General features: G+C 42.3%; 1 protein-coding gene across 1 annotated transcript in view; it reads left to right on the forward strand.

The window, feature by feature from the left end:
* Positions 1-17,112, forward strand: part of LOC124775250 (sialin-like) — a 223,527-nt gene that overhangs the window by 96,718 nt on the left and 109,697 nt on the right. The window contains exon 2 of the mRNA XM_047250087.1: positions 9,914-9,980. Coding sequence (XP_047106043.1) covers positions 9,914-9,980 — 67 coding nt within the window. The remainder of the gene's footprint in view (positions 1-9,913; positions 9,981-17,112) is intronic.

Genomic DNA, 17,112 nt, shown 5'->3' on the forward strand with positions numbered 1-17,112 from the left:
GTTTTAATCTGCCAGGAAGTTTCATATCAGCGCACACTCCGCTGCAGAGTGAAAATCTCATTCTGGAAACATCCCCCAGGCTGTGGCTAAGCCATGTCTCCGCTATATCCTTTCTTTCAGGAGTGCTAGTTCTGCAAGGTTCGCAGGAGAGCTTCTGTAAAGTTTGGAAGGTAGGAGACGAGATACTGGCAGAAGTAAAGCTGTGAGTACCGGGCGTGAGTCGTGCTTCGGTAGCTCAGATGGTAGAGCACTTGCCCGCGAAAGGCAAAGGTCCCGAGTTCGAGTCTCGGTCGGGCACACAGTTTTAATCTGCCAGGAAGTTTCATATCAGCGCACACTCCGCTGCAGAGTGAAAATCTCATTCTGGAAACATCCCCCAGGCTGTGGCTAAGCCATGTCTCCGCTATATCCTTTCTTTCAGGAGTGCTAGTTCTGCAAGGTTCGCAGGAGAGCTTCTGTAAAGTTTGGAAGGTAGGAGACGAGATACTGGCAGAAGTAAAGCTGTGAGTACCGGGCGTGAGTCGTGCTTCGGTAGCTCAGATGGTAGAGCACTTGCCCGCGAAAGGCAAAGGTCCCGAGTTCGAGTCTCGGTCGGGCACACAGTTTTAATCTGCCAGGAAGTTTCATATCAGCGCACACTCCGCTGCAGAGTGAAAATCTCATTCTGGAAGTTTGCATCATAATTGCTGCAGTACATCACTCCCAGCTGAATATGAAATCGTCGTCAAAAGGTGGAGACGCAAGTTTCTGTTACTCATCATTAACAATAAAATAATACAGAGTATTGGGAAACCACTTTTACCAACTTCAACGAATAGTAAAATTTTAAACAGAAAAATAGTGAATGGAAACTATTAGTTTTTTTCCTTGACAGCCTAAATAGTAAAATAGAAGAAGAAAAAGAAGTAATAAGGCTAGCTGTTATACTTTCCAGTACAATTTAAAGGTAAATTATGACATATACGTAAAATGACTCGTTCCACATAATTACGAATTATCATGCAAATGGTCCATGAAATATAAAACTAATAACATAACATGTACCCCAATGACTAGTGATCATATTACGAATGACTTGTTATACCCTTTTGCAATCTCACTTTCTCCATTATTCTCAGTAAATATTGATGACTGACATGATCAATGGCTTCCTGGAAAGCGATAAAGCGATAAAAGGGGGCCGCACTGTATGTTGGTCACAGCAGCTATTGAAATGACGCCTCTAACTTCAGAAACGGCTGACATAACAGACCTTCTGCAGATGCAGACGTGCTGTGTTTTGAATACTTCTTTAAGCAACGGGATCATGCTGCCGTTAATAGTTCTGGTGACTGTTTTGTTGGTCGGCCGCGGTGGTCTCGCGGTTCTAGGCGCTCAGTCCGGAACCGCGCGACTGCTACGGTCGCAGGTTCGAATCCTGCCTCTGGCATGGATGTGTGTGATGTCCTTAGGTTAGTTAGGTTTAAGTAGTTCTGAGTTCTAGGGGACTTATGACCACAGATGTTAAGTCCCATAGTGCTCAGAGCCATTTGAACTGTTTTGTTGTTTCATTTCTCCCTTCTTTAGTGTGCGAGCAATGTTGCCCTTCCTCATCTCGTTAGGCACCATCCCGCCTCTAATTATGTAATTTGAAATGCAGTAGTCGTAATGATGTCTCAGGATTTGTGATAAAACTCTTTGGGGATTCAATACGGTCGTGCAGCTTTGTTAGTAGGTCATTTAAAAATTGATTCGAATACTTCAACCACTCTAAGTATTAGCTACAAGTTCTCTGTTGCCGTCTTCAGTGATTTCTCTATTCGGCAGCTGTATGTCTTCGGCTATCAACTTCCCATCGGTTTGACTCACGGAGTAGAGTTTTTGGTAAGGTATTTCATTCACCATTTCGTTTCGATGACTGGGTGTATGCCAATCCTGGGTTTGCAGTTCGTCTAGAAATGTTCGTCTGCGGGAGATTTCATGTTTGATGAGGTGATGCATAGGTGCTGTCTGGGCTTCTACTGTGGATGTACTTTCGATTTGATCTTCAGGCCATATAACTGTTTCCTTTTGATAGTAGTGAGTTTAGCTTTAATTCTCCTTACTTGTAGCAGATGATCGTTGGTATCGTTGGATTTTCGTACGGTTCTCTAAGGACAGTAAAGTAAAATTCCATTGTTTTCTTCACTTCGTTTGTTTTATGTCTTCCGTGAGGTGTTAGGCATCTTCTTAAGCATCTTTTAGCAAGTCTGGTCCACAAGTCGGCTTTTTACGTGAAATTGTCGAGTAAACGTAGGCAGTTGGGGCTATGTTGCACTGAAGCGCCAAAGAAACTGGTATAGGCATGCGTATTCAAATACAGAGATATGTAAACAGGCAGTATGCGGCGTTGCGGTTGGCAACGCCTATTTAAGAAAACAAGCGTCTGTAGGAGTCGTTGGATCGGTTACTGCTGCTACAATGGCAGGTTATCAAGATTAAAGTGAATTTGAACGTGATGTTATAGTCGGGGTACGAGCGATGGGACACAGCATTTCCAAGGTAGCGATGAAGTGTGGATTTTCCCGTACGACCATTTCACGAGTGTACCGTGAATATCAGGAATCCGGTAAAACAAAAAGTCTCCGACATCGCTGCGGCTAAAAAAACGACCGCTGCAAGAACGGGACCAACGACGACTTTAGAGAATCTTTCAACGTGACAGAAGTGTAGCCCTTCTGCAGACTGCTAAGATTACAATGCTGGACCATCAAGAAGTGTCAGCGTGCGAACCATTCAAAGAAACATAATCAATTTGGGGTTTCGGAGCCGAAGGCCCACGCGCGTACTCTGGAAGACTGCATGACACAAAGCTTTACGCCTCGTCTGGGGCCATCAACACCGACATTGGACTGTTGATGACTGGAAACATGTTAGCTGATGGACGAGTCTCGTTTCAAATTGTATCGAGCGGATGGACGTTTATGGGTATGGAGAAAACGTCATGAATCCATGGACCCCACAGGTCAGCAGGGGACTGTTCAAGTTGTTGGACGCTCTGTAATGATGTGGGGCGTGTACAGTTGGAGTGATATGGGACCCCTGATAAGTCTAGATACGACTCTGACAAGTGACACATGCGTAAGTATCCTATCTGACCACCTGCATCCATTCACGTCCTTGTGCATTCCTACGAACTTGGGCAATTCCAGCAAGACACTGCTACGAGTATATCCCATACGTCCAGAGTTGCTGCAGTGTGGCTCCAGGAACACTCTTCTGAGTTTAAACACTTCCGCTGGCCACCGAACTCCCGAGATATGAACATAATTGAACATATCTGGGATGCCTTGCAACGAGCTGTTCGGAGGAGATCTCCACCCCATAGTACTCTTAGGGATCTATGGACAGCCCTGTTGGATTCATGATGTCAGTTCCCTCCAGCAGAACTTCAGTCAGTAGTCGAGTCCATGCCACCTCGTGTTGCGGCACTTCTGCGTGCTCACGGGGGCCCTACACGATATTAGGCAGGTGTACCGGTTCCTTTGACTCTTCAGTGTATAAATCTTTGTCGTTAAGGTTGGAGACGTCTAACATGCATTGACCTCCACACATTTTTGTGAGCTATTTGTCTAGGTTAGAATCCCAGAGATAGCGCACAGCGACCTGAAAATGGAGCGGGGTGACACCTGCAGGGAGCATTCGTTGACGAATGTTCTCTGTACATTCGATGAATTCGGCTGGCCGACGTCGATTGCAGGAAGGTATATTTCACATATATGCGGTATTTTAATGCCCATGCATCCTTGAGCCGCAAGTTCTTCACAAGGTCGTGTAATTCTCTTCAGCAGTTACAATTCGGTCGCTGGCCTTTCTCATGAAGTACACAGTTACAATAGCCTCCTGTAAGTAAGTTATGCGGTTTTTTTTTGGTGAGAAGATAAATTTTTTCATCCTTAAAGAAGGCGGCTCGTTCCACCTTTTAGCTACTGCCTGAAGGGGGAGGAAACGTTCAGGTGTGTGATATTGCAAATTTGACAACTAATTCCTCTCATGTATTCTAGTTCCTCAGTATCACAGACAGGGATACCTTTACATACGGGGATGGTCATGCCTGCGTTTCTTTCTTGTGCGATGTTCGCGATTGGTCAAAATCCAATTTATTTGGAAGGAAAATCAGCATTGGCCGTATTTTGTTGTTCTGTTGTCAGCAAAATCGATTTTCGGTCACTTAGTGACCATCCTTACTGCTAGAAGTTAAAAATTTTTACATAACGATCAGAGATTATAAAACCGAAAATCACAACTACACCTGCGTATGAACATAACAGTTGGTATGAACATACCTGTAATATACAATTAAAATTGATAGGCACTGGTATCAAGCTATAAACACAAGCTTAGAACGATCACATAAACTGAGGCCGCTGTTTACATGCACCTGTACAGCAGACCTCGGTGTGACAGGGCTTGGAACGCCCTCCATGTGACATGTGTCACGTGAACACTTAATATTACTGGTTTTGCAAGATATTAACACAAAATACCTCTTGTGCATTTGTGACTCATGAAGTAATTCAAATTTAAAATGTACGTTAAAAACATAGCAGGCGAAGGGGGAAAGTAACATCTAAAATACACTGACGTATTGTTTTTTAAAAAACCAACTTACAAAACACAAAACAGATCGATAATAAGTTGTCAGAGTACAGGACAAGTAAAAGAGAAAAAGAAAAGGAAAAAGAATAATATATGAATAACATTAAATGAGGTACAACACAGTTTTTTAAAAAACATAGTACCCACCATCTGGCGTGGGAAGCTAGAAGTACACCGTTCGTGATTTACGCAAACTGTTACGTTAAGACTAAGGAGTCAAATATATAAAATAGTAATAGTACGAAAACGCCATTACGTAATAATTAAAACGCCGTGAAACACAATATTCATTACAAAAAAGTTTTGAAGGTGTAGACAAACAATCATCTGTGTTGTACCTCATTTAATGTTATTCATATATTATTCTTTTTCCTTTTCTTTTTCTCTTTTACTTGTCCTGTACTCTGACAACTTATTATCGATCTGTTTTGTGTTTTGTAAGTTGGTTTTTTAAAAAACAATACGTCAGTGTATTTTAGATGTTACTTTCCCCCTTCGTCTGCCATGTTTTTTACGTACATTTTAAATTTGAATTACTTCATGAGTCACAAATGCACAAGAAGTATTTTGTGTTAATATCTTGCAAAACCAGTAATATTAAGTGTTCACGTGACACATGTCACATAGAGGGCGTTCCAAGCCCTGTCACACCGAGGTCTGCTGTACAGGTGCATGTAAACAGCGGCCTCAGTTTATGTGATCGTTCTAAGCTTGTGGTTATAGCTTGATACCAGTGCCTACCAATTTTAATTGTATATTACAGGTATGTTCATACCAACTGTTATGTTCATACGCAGGTGTAGTTGTGATTTTCGGTTTTATAATCTCTGATCGTTATGTAAAAATTTTTAACTTCTAGCACTGAGGATGGTCACTAAGTGACCGAATATCGATTTTGCTGACAACAGAACAATAAAATACGGCCAATGCTGATTTTCCTTCCAATTCTATCCACTATTTGGTCGTGGTACACACATCACGCCATGGAGTCGCCAATCAATAAAACTAATTTATTTGTGTCACTTCTTATCGGAACATAATGTCGGCTTCAGAGTCATACGCGAACTGCTGCAGTGTTGCTGTTTTTAAATCAGATGTGATTCTAATAATTATCTAAGTAAGAACTCTGTATCCCTGCCACATTCTTAGTTTGTTTTGTATTCCGTCTGATTATTTTAAGTCCGTAGACCACTCCATCTGATTGTCTTTTGCAGTGTGAGACTCCTGACTTTCACTATCTTTGGCTTTGAGTGTTTTGACGAGTTCCCTTTTTGGTGGATTTTTGGTGACGTTTACAGTGGATTGCAGCCTTGTACGACTATGTGTACTGATGCTATCTCGCTAGACAGATGAAGGTGACGGTAGGATCACACTGACAGCCGTGGCTTTTCTTTCGGCGGGTGTGTATTTACATTATGACTGTCACTTTCCTCTTGTTTGGGTACACCGGGTGTGTTGCTTGGAATGTTGACGATGGTGGGCTGGCACGAAAATTTTTGTGTACTTTCGCTAGGTTTGATGACTTATTTGTTTTCCTTAGTTGCGTGGATTGTTCCTATTCGCTGAGGTACCTGGTGGTGGGCTACGTGTGTGAAAGGTAAGGACACAACCACATGTTGTTGCAGTAACCGATTCAACTGCTGTGTCGTCGAGTCACTGACAACTTTGTTATCTAATACAGCTTTAGCTTCAGGTTCTTGAGCTTCCTTTTTAGATGGCTGTCCCATTTCGGCAACGCTATCTGCAGAACTCTTCCCTTCAGATGTTCGTCATCCCTTATTAGCTGTCATTGAAGCTAGATTTTTTGGGGGTAGACTATTCGGTGTCGGGTTTGCTTGGCGACGGCGGAAAATTTTTGGCAAATACACGCATGCTCATAAATTAAAGATAACTGCAGTACGTGGTGGCATACAACGTGGCACTACAAAACTGGCACTAACAGCATAGGCACATAGGGAACACACATGACACAGATCTGTAAGTCCACCGTATTAGTGATAAGTTGAGAAAACCGTCCCGAAACACATGTGCTACAAAACACCACTGTTTCCTGTGCGTGTACCCCGACATCGATATGGGATATGATCACCATGCACACGTACACTGGCCGCAAAACGGGTCGGCATACTCTGGATCAGGTGGTCGAGCAGCTGCTGTGGTATATCCTCCCATTCTTGCATCAGTGTCTGTCGGAGCTCCTGAAGTGTCCTAGGGGTCTGAGCACGTGCAGCGATACGCCGACCGAGAGCATCCCAGACGTGCTCGATGGGGTTTAGGCCTGGAGAGCAGGCAGACAACTCCATTCGCCTGATATCTTCTGTTTCAAGGTACTCCTCCACGATGGCAGCTCGGTGGGGCCGTGCGTTATCATCCATCAGGAGGAAGGTGGGACTCACTGCATCCCCGAAAAGGCGGACATACTGGTACAAAATGACGTTCCGACACACCTGACCTGTTACAGTTACTCTGTCAAAGACATGCAGGAGTGTACGTGCACCAGTCATAATCCCACCCCACACCATCAAACCACGACCTCCATACAGGTCCCTTTCGAGGACATTAATGGGTTGGTATCTGGTTCCTGGTTCACGCCAGATGAAAACTGTTCACTGTTCAGACTATACCTAGACTCGTCCGTGAACATAACCTGGAACCACTGTTCCAATGACTATGTACTGTGTTCTTGACACCACGCTTTACGGGCTCTCCTGTGAGCAGGGTTCAGTGGAATGCACCTTGCAGGTCTCCAGGCGAATAAACCATGTCTGTTCAGTCGTCTGTAGACTGTGTGTCTGGAGACAACTGTTCCAGTGGCTACGGTAAGGTCCGAGCAAGGCTACCTGCAGTACTCCGTGGCCGTCTCCGGGCACTGATGGTGAGATATCGGTCTTCTTGTGGTGTTGTGAACTGTGGATGTCCCGTACTGTAGCGCCTGGACACGTTTCCTGTCTGCTGGAATCGTTGCAATAGTCTTGAGATCACACTTTGTGGCACACGGAGGGCCCATGCTACGACCTGCTTTGTTTGACCAGCCTCCAGTCACTCTAGTAATCTACCCCTCATAACGTCAGCAATATGTGTTCTTTGAGCCATTTTCAACACACAGTCACCATTAGCACGTCTGAAAACGTCTGCACACTTACTCGGTGCACTGTACTTTGACATGCACCAACACACCTCTGCATATGTGGAGTGCTGCCATGTTTCCAAAAAAAAAAAAAAACCCAAGAGATTACCAGCTAACGAAGACTCTGTAACGCAGCGTATAGAACAAGACCATCATAAACAGACGAAACGAAAATGTAGAAGTCATGATGTTTGTAAACAACACTAGAAGCCAAAGTACATAATATGTCCACGAACTTGCACGTCTCAAGTGTAGCTGTACCGTACGACCACGAGCTGGTACAGCATTGTAACATCCCGAGCAGAAGAAACTTCTGCATCCTACAGTGTTGCCAGATAGTGCAGATGACCGGAATTAAATTCCTAAGGGCGGCCAGTTTTATTGGCCACTTACGTGAATTACTCAAGCTTAGTCTCTGCAGCGTCGGCGGCCACGTTTTATATCAAAGAGTGTACGTCTACATCTACATCAATACTGTGCAAAGCGCGGTGAAGTGTATGGAAGAGAGTACTTTCCACTGTATCACATATTTGAGTTTCTTTCCGTTACCTTCATTCGTACAGTGTGGGTACAATGACTGCTTGTACACCTCCGCGAATGCTACAATTTATCAAATTTGGTCTTTGAAATCCCTGGGGTAGTGGCTCATCTGTTCCTAAGTTCCTCTCTTCATACGGTATGCTTGCGCAAGAATGGTTGGCGTTGACCTAAGAGCATCTGCACGCTCAGGTTGCCCAGCATTTCTGTGACGCTCTACCATGAGCCATACAGACCGTGATCATTCAGCTGCCATTCTTTGCATACATTTAATATACCCTGTTAGCCTATTTCATATGGTCCCACGCAATTGAGAATTATTCTAGATTCGTTCACTTGAATGTTTTGCAAGCAATCTCTTATGTAGACTGATTACATTTTCCCAGGATCCTACCAATAAACTGACATCTGCCACCAGTTTTAACTTCGTGTGAGCCCATGTGCCCATTCCATTTCGTATCCCCAGAAATTGTAGCACCATTTTTGAAGTGCACAATGTTACATTTCTGTACGTTTAAACCAAGTTTTCATTCAAAACCTTATCAAGATCTGACTGGATATTTATGCAACTTTTTAAAATGAAACTTTGTTATAGATACCACCCTCATCTGTAATAAGTCTGAGTATTGCCTTTCGGGTAATAAACATACAGCATGAACAGCAAGGATTCCAACAAGTTTCTCTAGGACACACCTGAGACTACAACTGCTGACTTTGTATCCAAGATAATATGCTGCATCCTCTTTAACAAGAAATCCTCAGTCATAACCAGTTTTGTTTGATACCGCATATGATCCACTTTTGTTAACGAACGTTTATGTGGTATCGACTCTAATGCTTCTCGAGAAGCAAAAAGTACTGAATTCCTTGATTGCTTTGAGCCGTGACTTTCAGGGTGTCATGAGAAATAAGAAGTTCGGTATCGCATGATGGAGGCTTTCGTAAACCATGCTGATTGGTGTTGAAGAGGTCACTCTGTTCGAGATCAGAATATGTCATATTCTAAAAGGTATGGATGTCAGCGAGAATGGAAGGTAGATGCTTTATGAGATACAACTGATGCCCTTCTTGTAAGGGCGGTTTCTCGTGTTAACATCCAATTAATTGGGCACACTTTTTTTTTAAAACTTTCGTTCCTCCACCGGAAGGGTGGGGCGGGCTCATGGAGGGCTTATTGACGCTTTGGAGCCTTAGCTTATTCTTACTTCTTGCTGTGGTGGTACCGTTTATTTTATTACATAGGGGATAGGTTCTTTTTTTGTTTTGGTTTTTATCTGAAGTTTCTGTTCTTTTTCTTTTTTGATATTGTTGCCTTATTGCACTTTTTGTGCAGAGGGATATACACAACTCCGGTATTTACCTTACGGCTGAGGGAAACCCCCTAAAACCTCAGCTGGAGTTGGGTTGGATTCCTTGTTTTGGTGTCTTCCTTTTTGTACTTTATGGTGTTTGTAGGTGTTGCGGTAATTCCTTGTCTTCTGTGATAATTATGATGTCTGTGTGCTTCCCTGGATAGATTTTTTCTGTTGCTATTGCTGTGATGAGTGGCGGATACGGATATTTATATCTTGGTATATTTAGGTGATATGGAGTTCTCTGTATGAGTTGTTTTATATTTTCATTTGTTTGTAGCTTATTGTTTCCATAAGTGGTTATTTGTTTTACGAGTCATTTTTCCATAGATTCAGTCCTGAGTGTGGTATGTAGTTGGGCTGTCCGTTCGTATGGGATTTTTCCTATCGTCCTCAGCATTCTCCTGTCTGCAGATCTGATCTTGTTGCATTGAATTGCGGTTCTGCACCATGCTATTGCGCCATATTCTAGGATCGGTCGTACATACATTTTATAAATGTGTAGTGCCACGGGTGTAGAGGCTCCTCCATTTCAATGTTGAAGTAGTCGAATCCTCGTTAGTTTTGCATTCGCTATTCCAATTTTTTGCGTGGTGTTTCTCTCCCAGTTGAGTAGGTTGCCTATTTCTAGTCCAAGGTACTTCGCTGTCGTTGTCGGTTCGAGTCTCTGTCCCTATAGTGTTATTTGGGCGTTCTTTGGGTCTTGCTTTTTGTCTTGTGTTAGATGTCTATGCCTTATTATTAGTAGTTGTGATTTAGTAGGTTTAGGGCGGATTCTCCAGGTTGACATCCATTCTTCTAGTGACTGGATGTATCTATTTGTTTCTGAGGCTATTAGTTCTGTAGTTGCCACCTGGCACCAGAAAGCCGTATCATCAGCGTAGAGGGCTATTTCCTCGTTTAGTCCTACTGATTTTGGGATATCAGCTGTGTGTAAGTTATAGAGCAGCGGCGATATTATGGTTCCTTGGGGTACGCCTGCCTCTGGTTTGAATTTTTCGGACAGTTGGTTCCCTACTTTGATTCTGATGTACCGCTCCGTTATTATGTTTTGGATGAGCTTTATTGTTTCGATTGGGATTTTGTATCTGATGAGCTTGTTGGTCAGTCCTGTATGCCACACTTTATCAAAGGCTCTTTTAATGTCCAGTAGGTGCGTTGCTGCCGCGTTTCCGGTGTTTATTGCCTCAACGCTACTACTGATCATTCTTAAAATCGGGCCAATTGTACTCCTGTTTTGCGGAAGCATGCTTGTTCCTCTGGTAGTATATTTTTCTTGTCCGCGAATTTTTGTAGTCTCTCTGTCAGAATGGTTTCAAATTTTTTGGCGATGACCGGTAGTAGTGCAAAGGGTCTGTATGATCTGGCGTCGTGTTTTGGTTTGTTTGGTTTCGGTAACATTCTAATCTCAGCATTTTTCCATTGTTGTGGTGTTTTTTGTAGTTTTAATGCTGCGTTGAAGAGCTTTTGTAGTGCTGGTATTGTAATGTTTGCTGGTATTAGTCTCAGGTGTCTACGAGTGATGCCGTCCGCGCCTGGTGCCGTAACTTTTCCGCTGGCTATTGCCTGCCCGATTTCTGTTGTCGTGGTGTATGAAAGGAGTGCCATTTGATCTTCGTCGTGTACGTTGTAATGCGTTTCTTCTAGATGTTTGTTGGTTTCCATCTCTATTGCTCTTTGTTGTTTGTCATCGAACCTGTCGTCTTGTGGGTGGGTATAAACTTCTTTTAGTGCTTCCATGAATGCTTCGGCTTTGTCTTTTTCGGATGTCGTTGTTTCGCCGTTGACGGTGAGCGGCGCTTCTTCACCTTGCTTTTGCTCCGCCCTTCTTTTAAATTTACGCCAAAAGTCTGCTGGATCTTTTGGGTCAAGTTTTTGTATTTTTTCATTCAGGATCTTGGCTCTGTACTCCCCGAGTAGGTGTCTGACGTGTCCGTTTAACCTGTTCCATTGTTTTTTGACGGTCGGGTCCCCGGTCCTTTTGTACTGGGCATAGACCTGCCTTTTTTGTTTGATTAGGGTCAATATGTTTGTCGGAATTTTTGGTCTCCCCTCTATTATAGTTCTTGTTGGAGCACTAATTTCTATGGCTTCATTGATTGCGTTCGTTAAGTGTTTCTATGTCATTCTCTGCGTCGGTTATTAGTAGGTTTTACGTTATGTGTTGAACGTATCTTCCTGCGTCTATATTTTTCCTGTCTTTATACGTCTTTTTCTCTGGTTTTGTTGTTTCGGGGTTAAGTAGCGTTGTTTTCGTGAGTAATGGTAGATGGTCACTGCCGATGCTTTCTCCTATTATTATATCCCCTATACGCCGCGCTGTGTTGGCTGTAATAATTACATGGTCTGGTATTGAGGTTTCCATGTGATTTATGAATGTTGGTTCCTCATTGGGTAGCTTTATGATGTGTTCGTTCTCCTGTAATAGTTCCTCCAGTATTGTTCCGTTTCTGTTCGTCGTATGATCTCCGAAGTTAACGGATCTGGCGTTGAAGTCTCCAAATATGATACTTGGCCCCAATGTGGTTGTGTGTTTAATTAAGTCTTTCGATAGTTCCTCGGTTGGCGGCACATAGAGTATAGCTACGTGTACTGTCTTTATATGTTTGGTCGCTACTTTAATTACGATGATTTGTTGGTCGTCGTAGCATTGTGGGAGCTGTACCTGTTGTTGTTGTTGTCTTCAGTCCTGAGACTGGTTTGATGCAGCTCTCCATGCTACTCTATCCTGTGCAAGCTTCTTCATCTCCCAGTACTTACTGCAACCTACATCCTTCTGAATCTGCTTAGTGTATTCATCTCTTGGTCTCCCTCTACGATTTTTACCCTCCACGCTGCCTCCAATGCTAAATTTGTGATCCCTTGATGCCTCAGAACATGTCCTACCAACCGGTCCCTTCTTCTTGTCAAGTTGTGCCACAAACTCCTCTTCTCCCCAATTCTATTCAATACCTCCTCATTAGTTAAGTGATCTACCCATCTAATCTTCAGCAGTCTTCTGTAGCACCACATTTCAAAAGCTTCTATTCTCTTCTTGTCTAAACTATTTATCGTCCATGTTTCACTTCCAAACATGGCTACACTCCATGCAAATACTTTCAGAAACGACTTCCTGACACTTAAATCTATACTCGATGTTAACAAATTTCTCTTCTTCAGAAACGATTTCCTTGCCATTGCCAGTCTACATTTTATATCCTCTCTACTTCGACCATCATCAGTTATTTTACTCCCCAAATAGCAAAACTCCTTTACTACTTTAAGTGTCTCATTTCCTAATCGAATTCCCTCAGCATCACCCGACTTAATTCGACTACATTCCATTATCCTCGTTTTGCTTTTGTTGATGTTCATCTTATATCCTCCTTTCAAGACACTGTCCATTCCGTTCAACTGCTCTTCCAAGTCCTTTGCTGTCTCTGACAGAATTACAATGTACTGTACCTGTACTTCTGGTATTTTCTTGTGGTGTAATAATGCTACTCCTCTGTGGGCTCATCCGCTATGTCTAGCTTCTGTTACGAAATCCTTGCAGTAGCATGTGTAATTTGATATGCTGATGGGTGCCTGTCCTGCCGTGGTTTCTCTGATACCTAGTATCTGCACGTTTTCGGCCCTTTTTGAGCCGCTCAATGTGCGGTTTCTTCGTGTTAAAACCATTGGCATTAACAAAACCGAGTTTCGCACTGTGAAGGTGATTGGTTATCTGCGTGTTTGCTTCTCTCCTCCTGCGCTTTTTGGGCGCCGCTGACTGGGGAGATGCTGAAGTGGACCTTGTTCCATGCCTGTGAGACGTTTATTTCACGTTTAAATAAGGTTTTGGAGACCTCCCTCATAGCGCTCAGGACCAAATTTTTCCTGCCTGGAAGTATGTTCATTAGGGCGAGTGTTGATGCTCTAAGAAAGTCTTCGCATGCTACCGCTTGTGGCTCTTCGCATTTGTTGCCAGTTGTTTTTATGGGCACAGGTTCGTCGGTGCATATGATTTTAGCGGTCGCTTCGATTGATATCGGCGCCTTCGGGCGCTTGATGTCTGTTGATAGGTGTTCACCTGAGCAGTTTACGCAGATTGGTTTGCTAGGTTCTTGTTGGCATGCTGCGATTACATGTGGGCCTCCGCACCTATTGCATCGGATTTTGCTTTTACAATATTCGGTGATGTGTTCAAATGTGTGACATTTAGCGCACTGTGCGGGCTGTGATGGTGATATATGCTATTCTTCCACCAGGTGAAGCTAACAAAACAGTTTGAAGTGGTTCTTTAGCAGGCTGCCGATAGTGTTTTTGCTTCCGGTGATTACTCGCATCATTTGGATGGGTTTTCCGTATTCCTACTTAAAATTGGAGACAACTTAGCTGCGAGTTATGTGTAGAATATGACAAGGATTCCACCGGGCCATAAAGCATTATTTCATTTTAATGGTCTTAGCTATCTCTCAACGCCACACTGACAGTCTACATCACGCATCATTGCCGTGTTGCGGGAAGTAAATTGTGGCATACATCGGTATCTGCCTTAGTGAAGTAACATTTGAAAACACGGTTGACTGTTTCTGCTTTCCTTGGCTTCTCTCAATTTCAGTTTCTGCGGTACCCATGAGTGTCTGGACAGTAAGTTTGTTGCCATTGACAGCCTTTACAAATAAAAGGAATTTCTTTGGGTTTTCTGCATAGCTCTTCCAATTAGATTCTGCTACGGTGGTGGCTGAATGATTAACACATTACCAGTTTGATAGCCAAACACAGCTCATTTAGTATCTTGTTATCTACACGGCTATGCTTTGTTTTACACCAATTACGCAGATGTAACTGTTTCTCTAGAAGTTCCTTTACATTGATTGTATACCATGGATGCCCCCTCCTGCCTTTATTAACTGTGCTACTAGGTAATATTTAATCAGTGCATAGTTAACTACCCTTTCAAATGTGAGTCACAGTTCCTCTACATCCTTCTCCCAACGGGAGATGTTTGGAGTTCCTCTTTGAAATACGTCACGACTACCTCTTTAAATAGTTTACTAATAATGAAAATCTTTCTGTTTCCTTTAATCGCTTTTTATACTTTAGTGATCACTGTTGCTACAGCTACATCGAGGTTGCTGATTTCTTTTTGAGTCATCAGTCTTCTAGCTGGTTTCATGCGGCCCGTCACGAATTCCTCTCCAGTGCCAAACTCCTCATCTCAGAGTATCACTTGGAAACTACATGCTCAACTATTTGCTGGATGTATTCCAATCTCGTTCTTCCTCTACAGTTTTTGCCCTCTACAGCTCCCTCTAATACCATGGAAATCATTTCCTGATGTCTTAAAAGATGTCCTATAATCCTGTGTCTTCTCCTTGTCACTGTTTATCACATATTCCTTTCCTCTTCGGTACTGCTCAGAACCTCCTCATTCCTTACCTTACCAGTCCATCCAATTTTCAACATTTGTCTGTAGCAGCACATCTCAAATGCTTCGCTTCTCTTCTGTTCCGGTTCTCCCGCAGTCCATGTTTCACTACCATACAATGTTGTGCTCCAGAGGTACGTTCTCAGAAATTTCTTCCTCACATTAAGGCCTATGTTTGATACTAGTAGACTTCTCTTGGCCAAGAATTCTCTTTTTGCCAGTGCTAGTCTGCTCTTTATGTCCTCCTTGCTCTGTCCTTCATTGGTTATGTTGTTGCCTGGTCGTAGAATTCCTTATCGTCATCTTCTTTGTGACCATCAATCCTGATGTTAAGTTTCTCGCTGTTCTCGTGTCTGCTACTTCTCATTATTTTCGTCTTTCTTCGATTTACTCTCAGTCTATATTCTGTATCCATTAGACAGTTTATGTCATTCAGAAGATCATGTAGTCCAAATTTTCCACGCTGCCGACTGCGTCACTCCTTTTGTGTCAGCCCAAGGCCACCTTCGCTCTGAGCACGTAATAACTGATTCACAGGCTTTAGATAAGAGCACGGGGAGAGAGTTGTCAGTTGCAGGCTGCTACATCTTTCCCTACGTTAAAGCAGCTCTGTTGTAATACTACTGGATCTGAATGTCTACCAGAAACGAAAAACCAGCACCTAGTTCATGGTCACATTTAGGATCCATAGATCCCTAGATTGAACCTATGGTGTGGGCCGTATTTGGAGAAATTTTCATATATTTAACTAAAAAAAATAGTATTTTAAAGTAATTTTCGAATTTAAAGCCTATAACGAAGCATTTAAGATTAATACTTAATTTTATATAATTTTGATACACGATTTATGTTTTAATGAATTGATGAGTTTAAAGATGAAAAGAAATGTCGTATGACACTTCAATTTTTAAGTTCCTTTTTTACATGACGATAACTTTGTATTTTATGGCAGTGCTTAATAATACCTGTAGATTACACGGAGACAATCGTCTTATTACAATGACAGGTTTGCCTTGCTGTTACATTGTTGTTTTCCGCTTGTGATGACCGGTGCAGCCCTCATAATGCTGTAACAGTGATACTGATAAATTTTTGAAGTTACTTTCAGTTGGTAGCAGAATAATTATTACAACAACAAAAATATTTCTTCTAGGAATAGAGTAATTTTTCTTAGAAACATATTGTCAATGTAACTTTTTGATTTCTAGTTAATAATAGTTGCCGTATCATACTATGACGTCGGTGGTATAGACCACTTTGCACTAAACGTCCTCGAAATGTAAAAGTGCCAGTTCACATTATCTGTATGCCAGGAGAAAACACGTGACATCATTAGCCACGTCTCCCTTATTTGTGAAGTCATCATCATCATCACATAACAAGCCATGCCGACTTATCTATGACATCATTCAAAATCCAAGAAGCCAAACTTCATTTCTTGGAACGGTGACAGCTATGAGAACGAAACACCCAATCACATCCGAGTATTTCACTAGCTAAACGAGACAGCCAATCACAGCCTACTATTTCAATGTCGAAACAGCCGATCAAAATACAGCTACCATGTTCAAAAGTATCTGAATTTTTTTCATGGTCAAAAGTATTTACTAAAAAAATGAAAAAATTAATTCAGACTACAGATTTGTTTATTTGCTTGCTGTTTAATGTAGTATTTTCTCCAACATGTGTTCTGGGCAGTTATGGGATTAGTCAGATTCGCTTTGGCATATTGCCCGATTTAGGCCTAAACATAGAATGTGTTTTGTAACAATTTATAAATGGAAATAGCATCGGGCACTTGATTTGAGACTCCACTGTCATGTTTTAGGCTTTAGTTTTGACAGATTTGTGTGTGTGTGTGTGTGTGTGTGTGTGTGTGTGTGTGTGTGTGAGTATTTATAACACTAGCAGTAAGCATAGCATTTTTTGTTGCTGATGTCTTTTGCAGACATTTTAGATGTGGAAATAACATTGTGACAAGAAGCATCATGTGTTTCAAAGAACAGTTTGCATGTGGAAATATTTAATTTGAGGTTTGTTGTGCCTTACACCAAATGCGATACAGAGAATGAACCACGGACATTCGA

Source organism: Schistocerca piceifrons, chromosome 2 (genome assembly GCF_021461385.2).
Source record: "Schistocerca piceifrons isolate TAMUIC-IGC-003096 chromosome 2, iqSchPice1.1, whole genome shotgun sequence".
Classification (NCBI taxonomy): Eukaryota; Metazoa; Arthropoda; class Insecta; order Orthoptera; family Acrididae; genus Schistocerca; species Schistocerca piceifrons.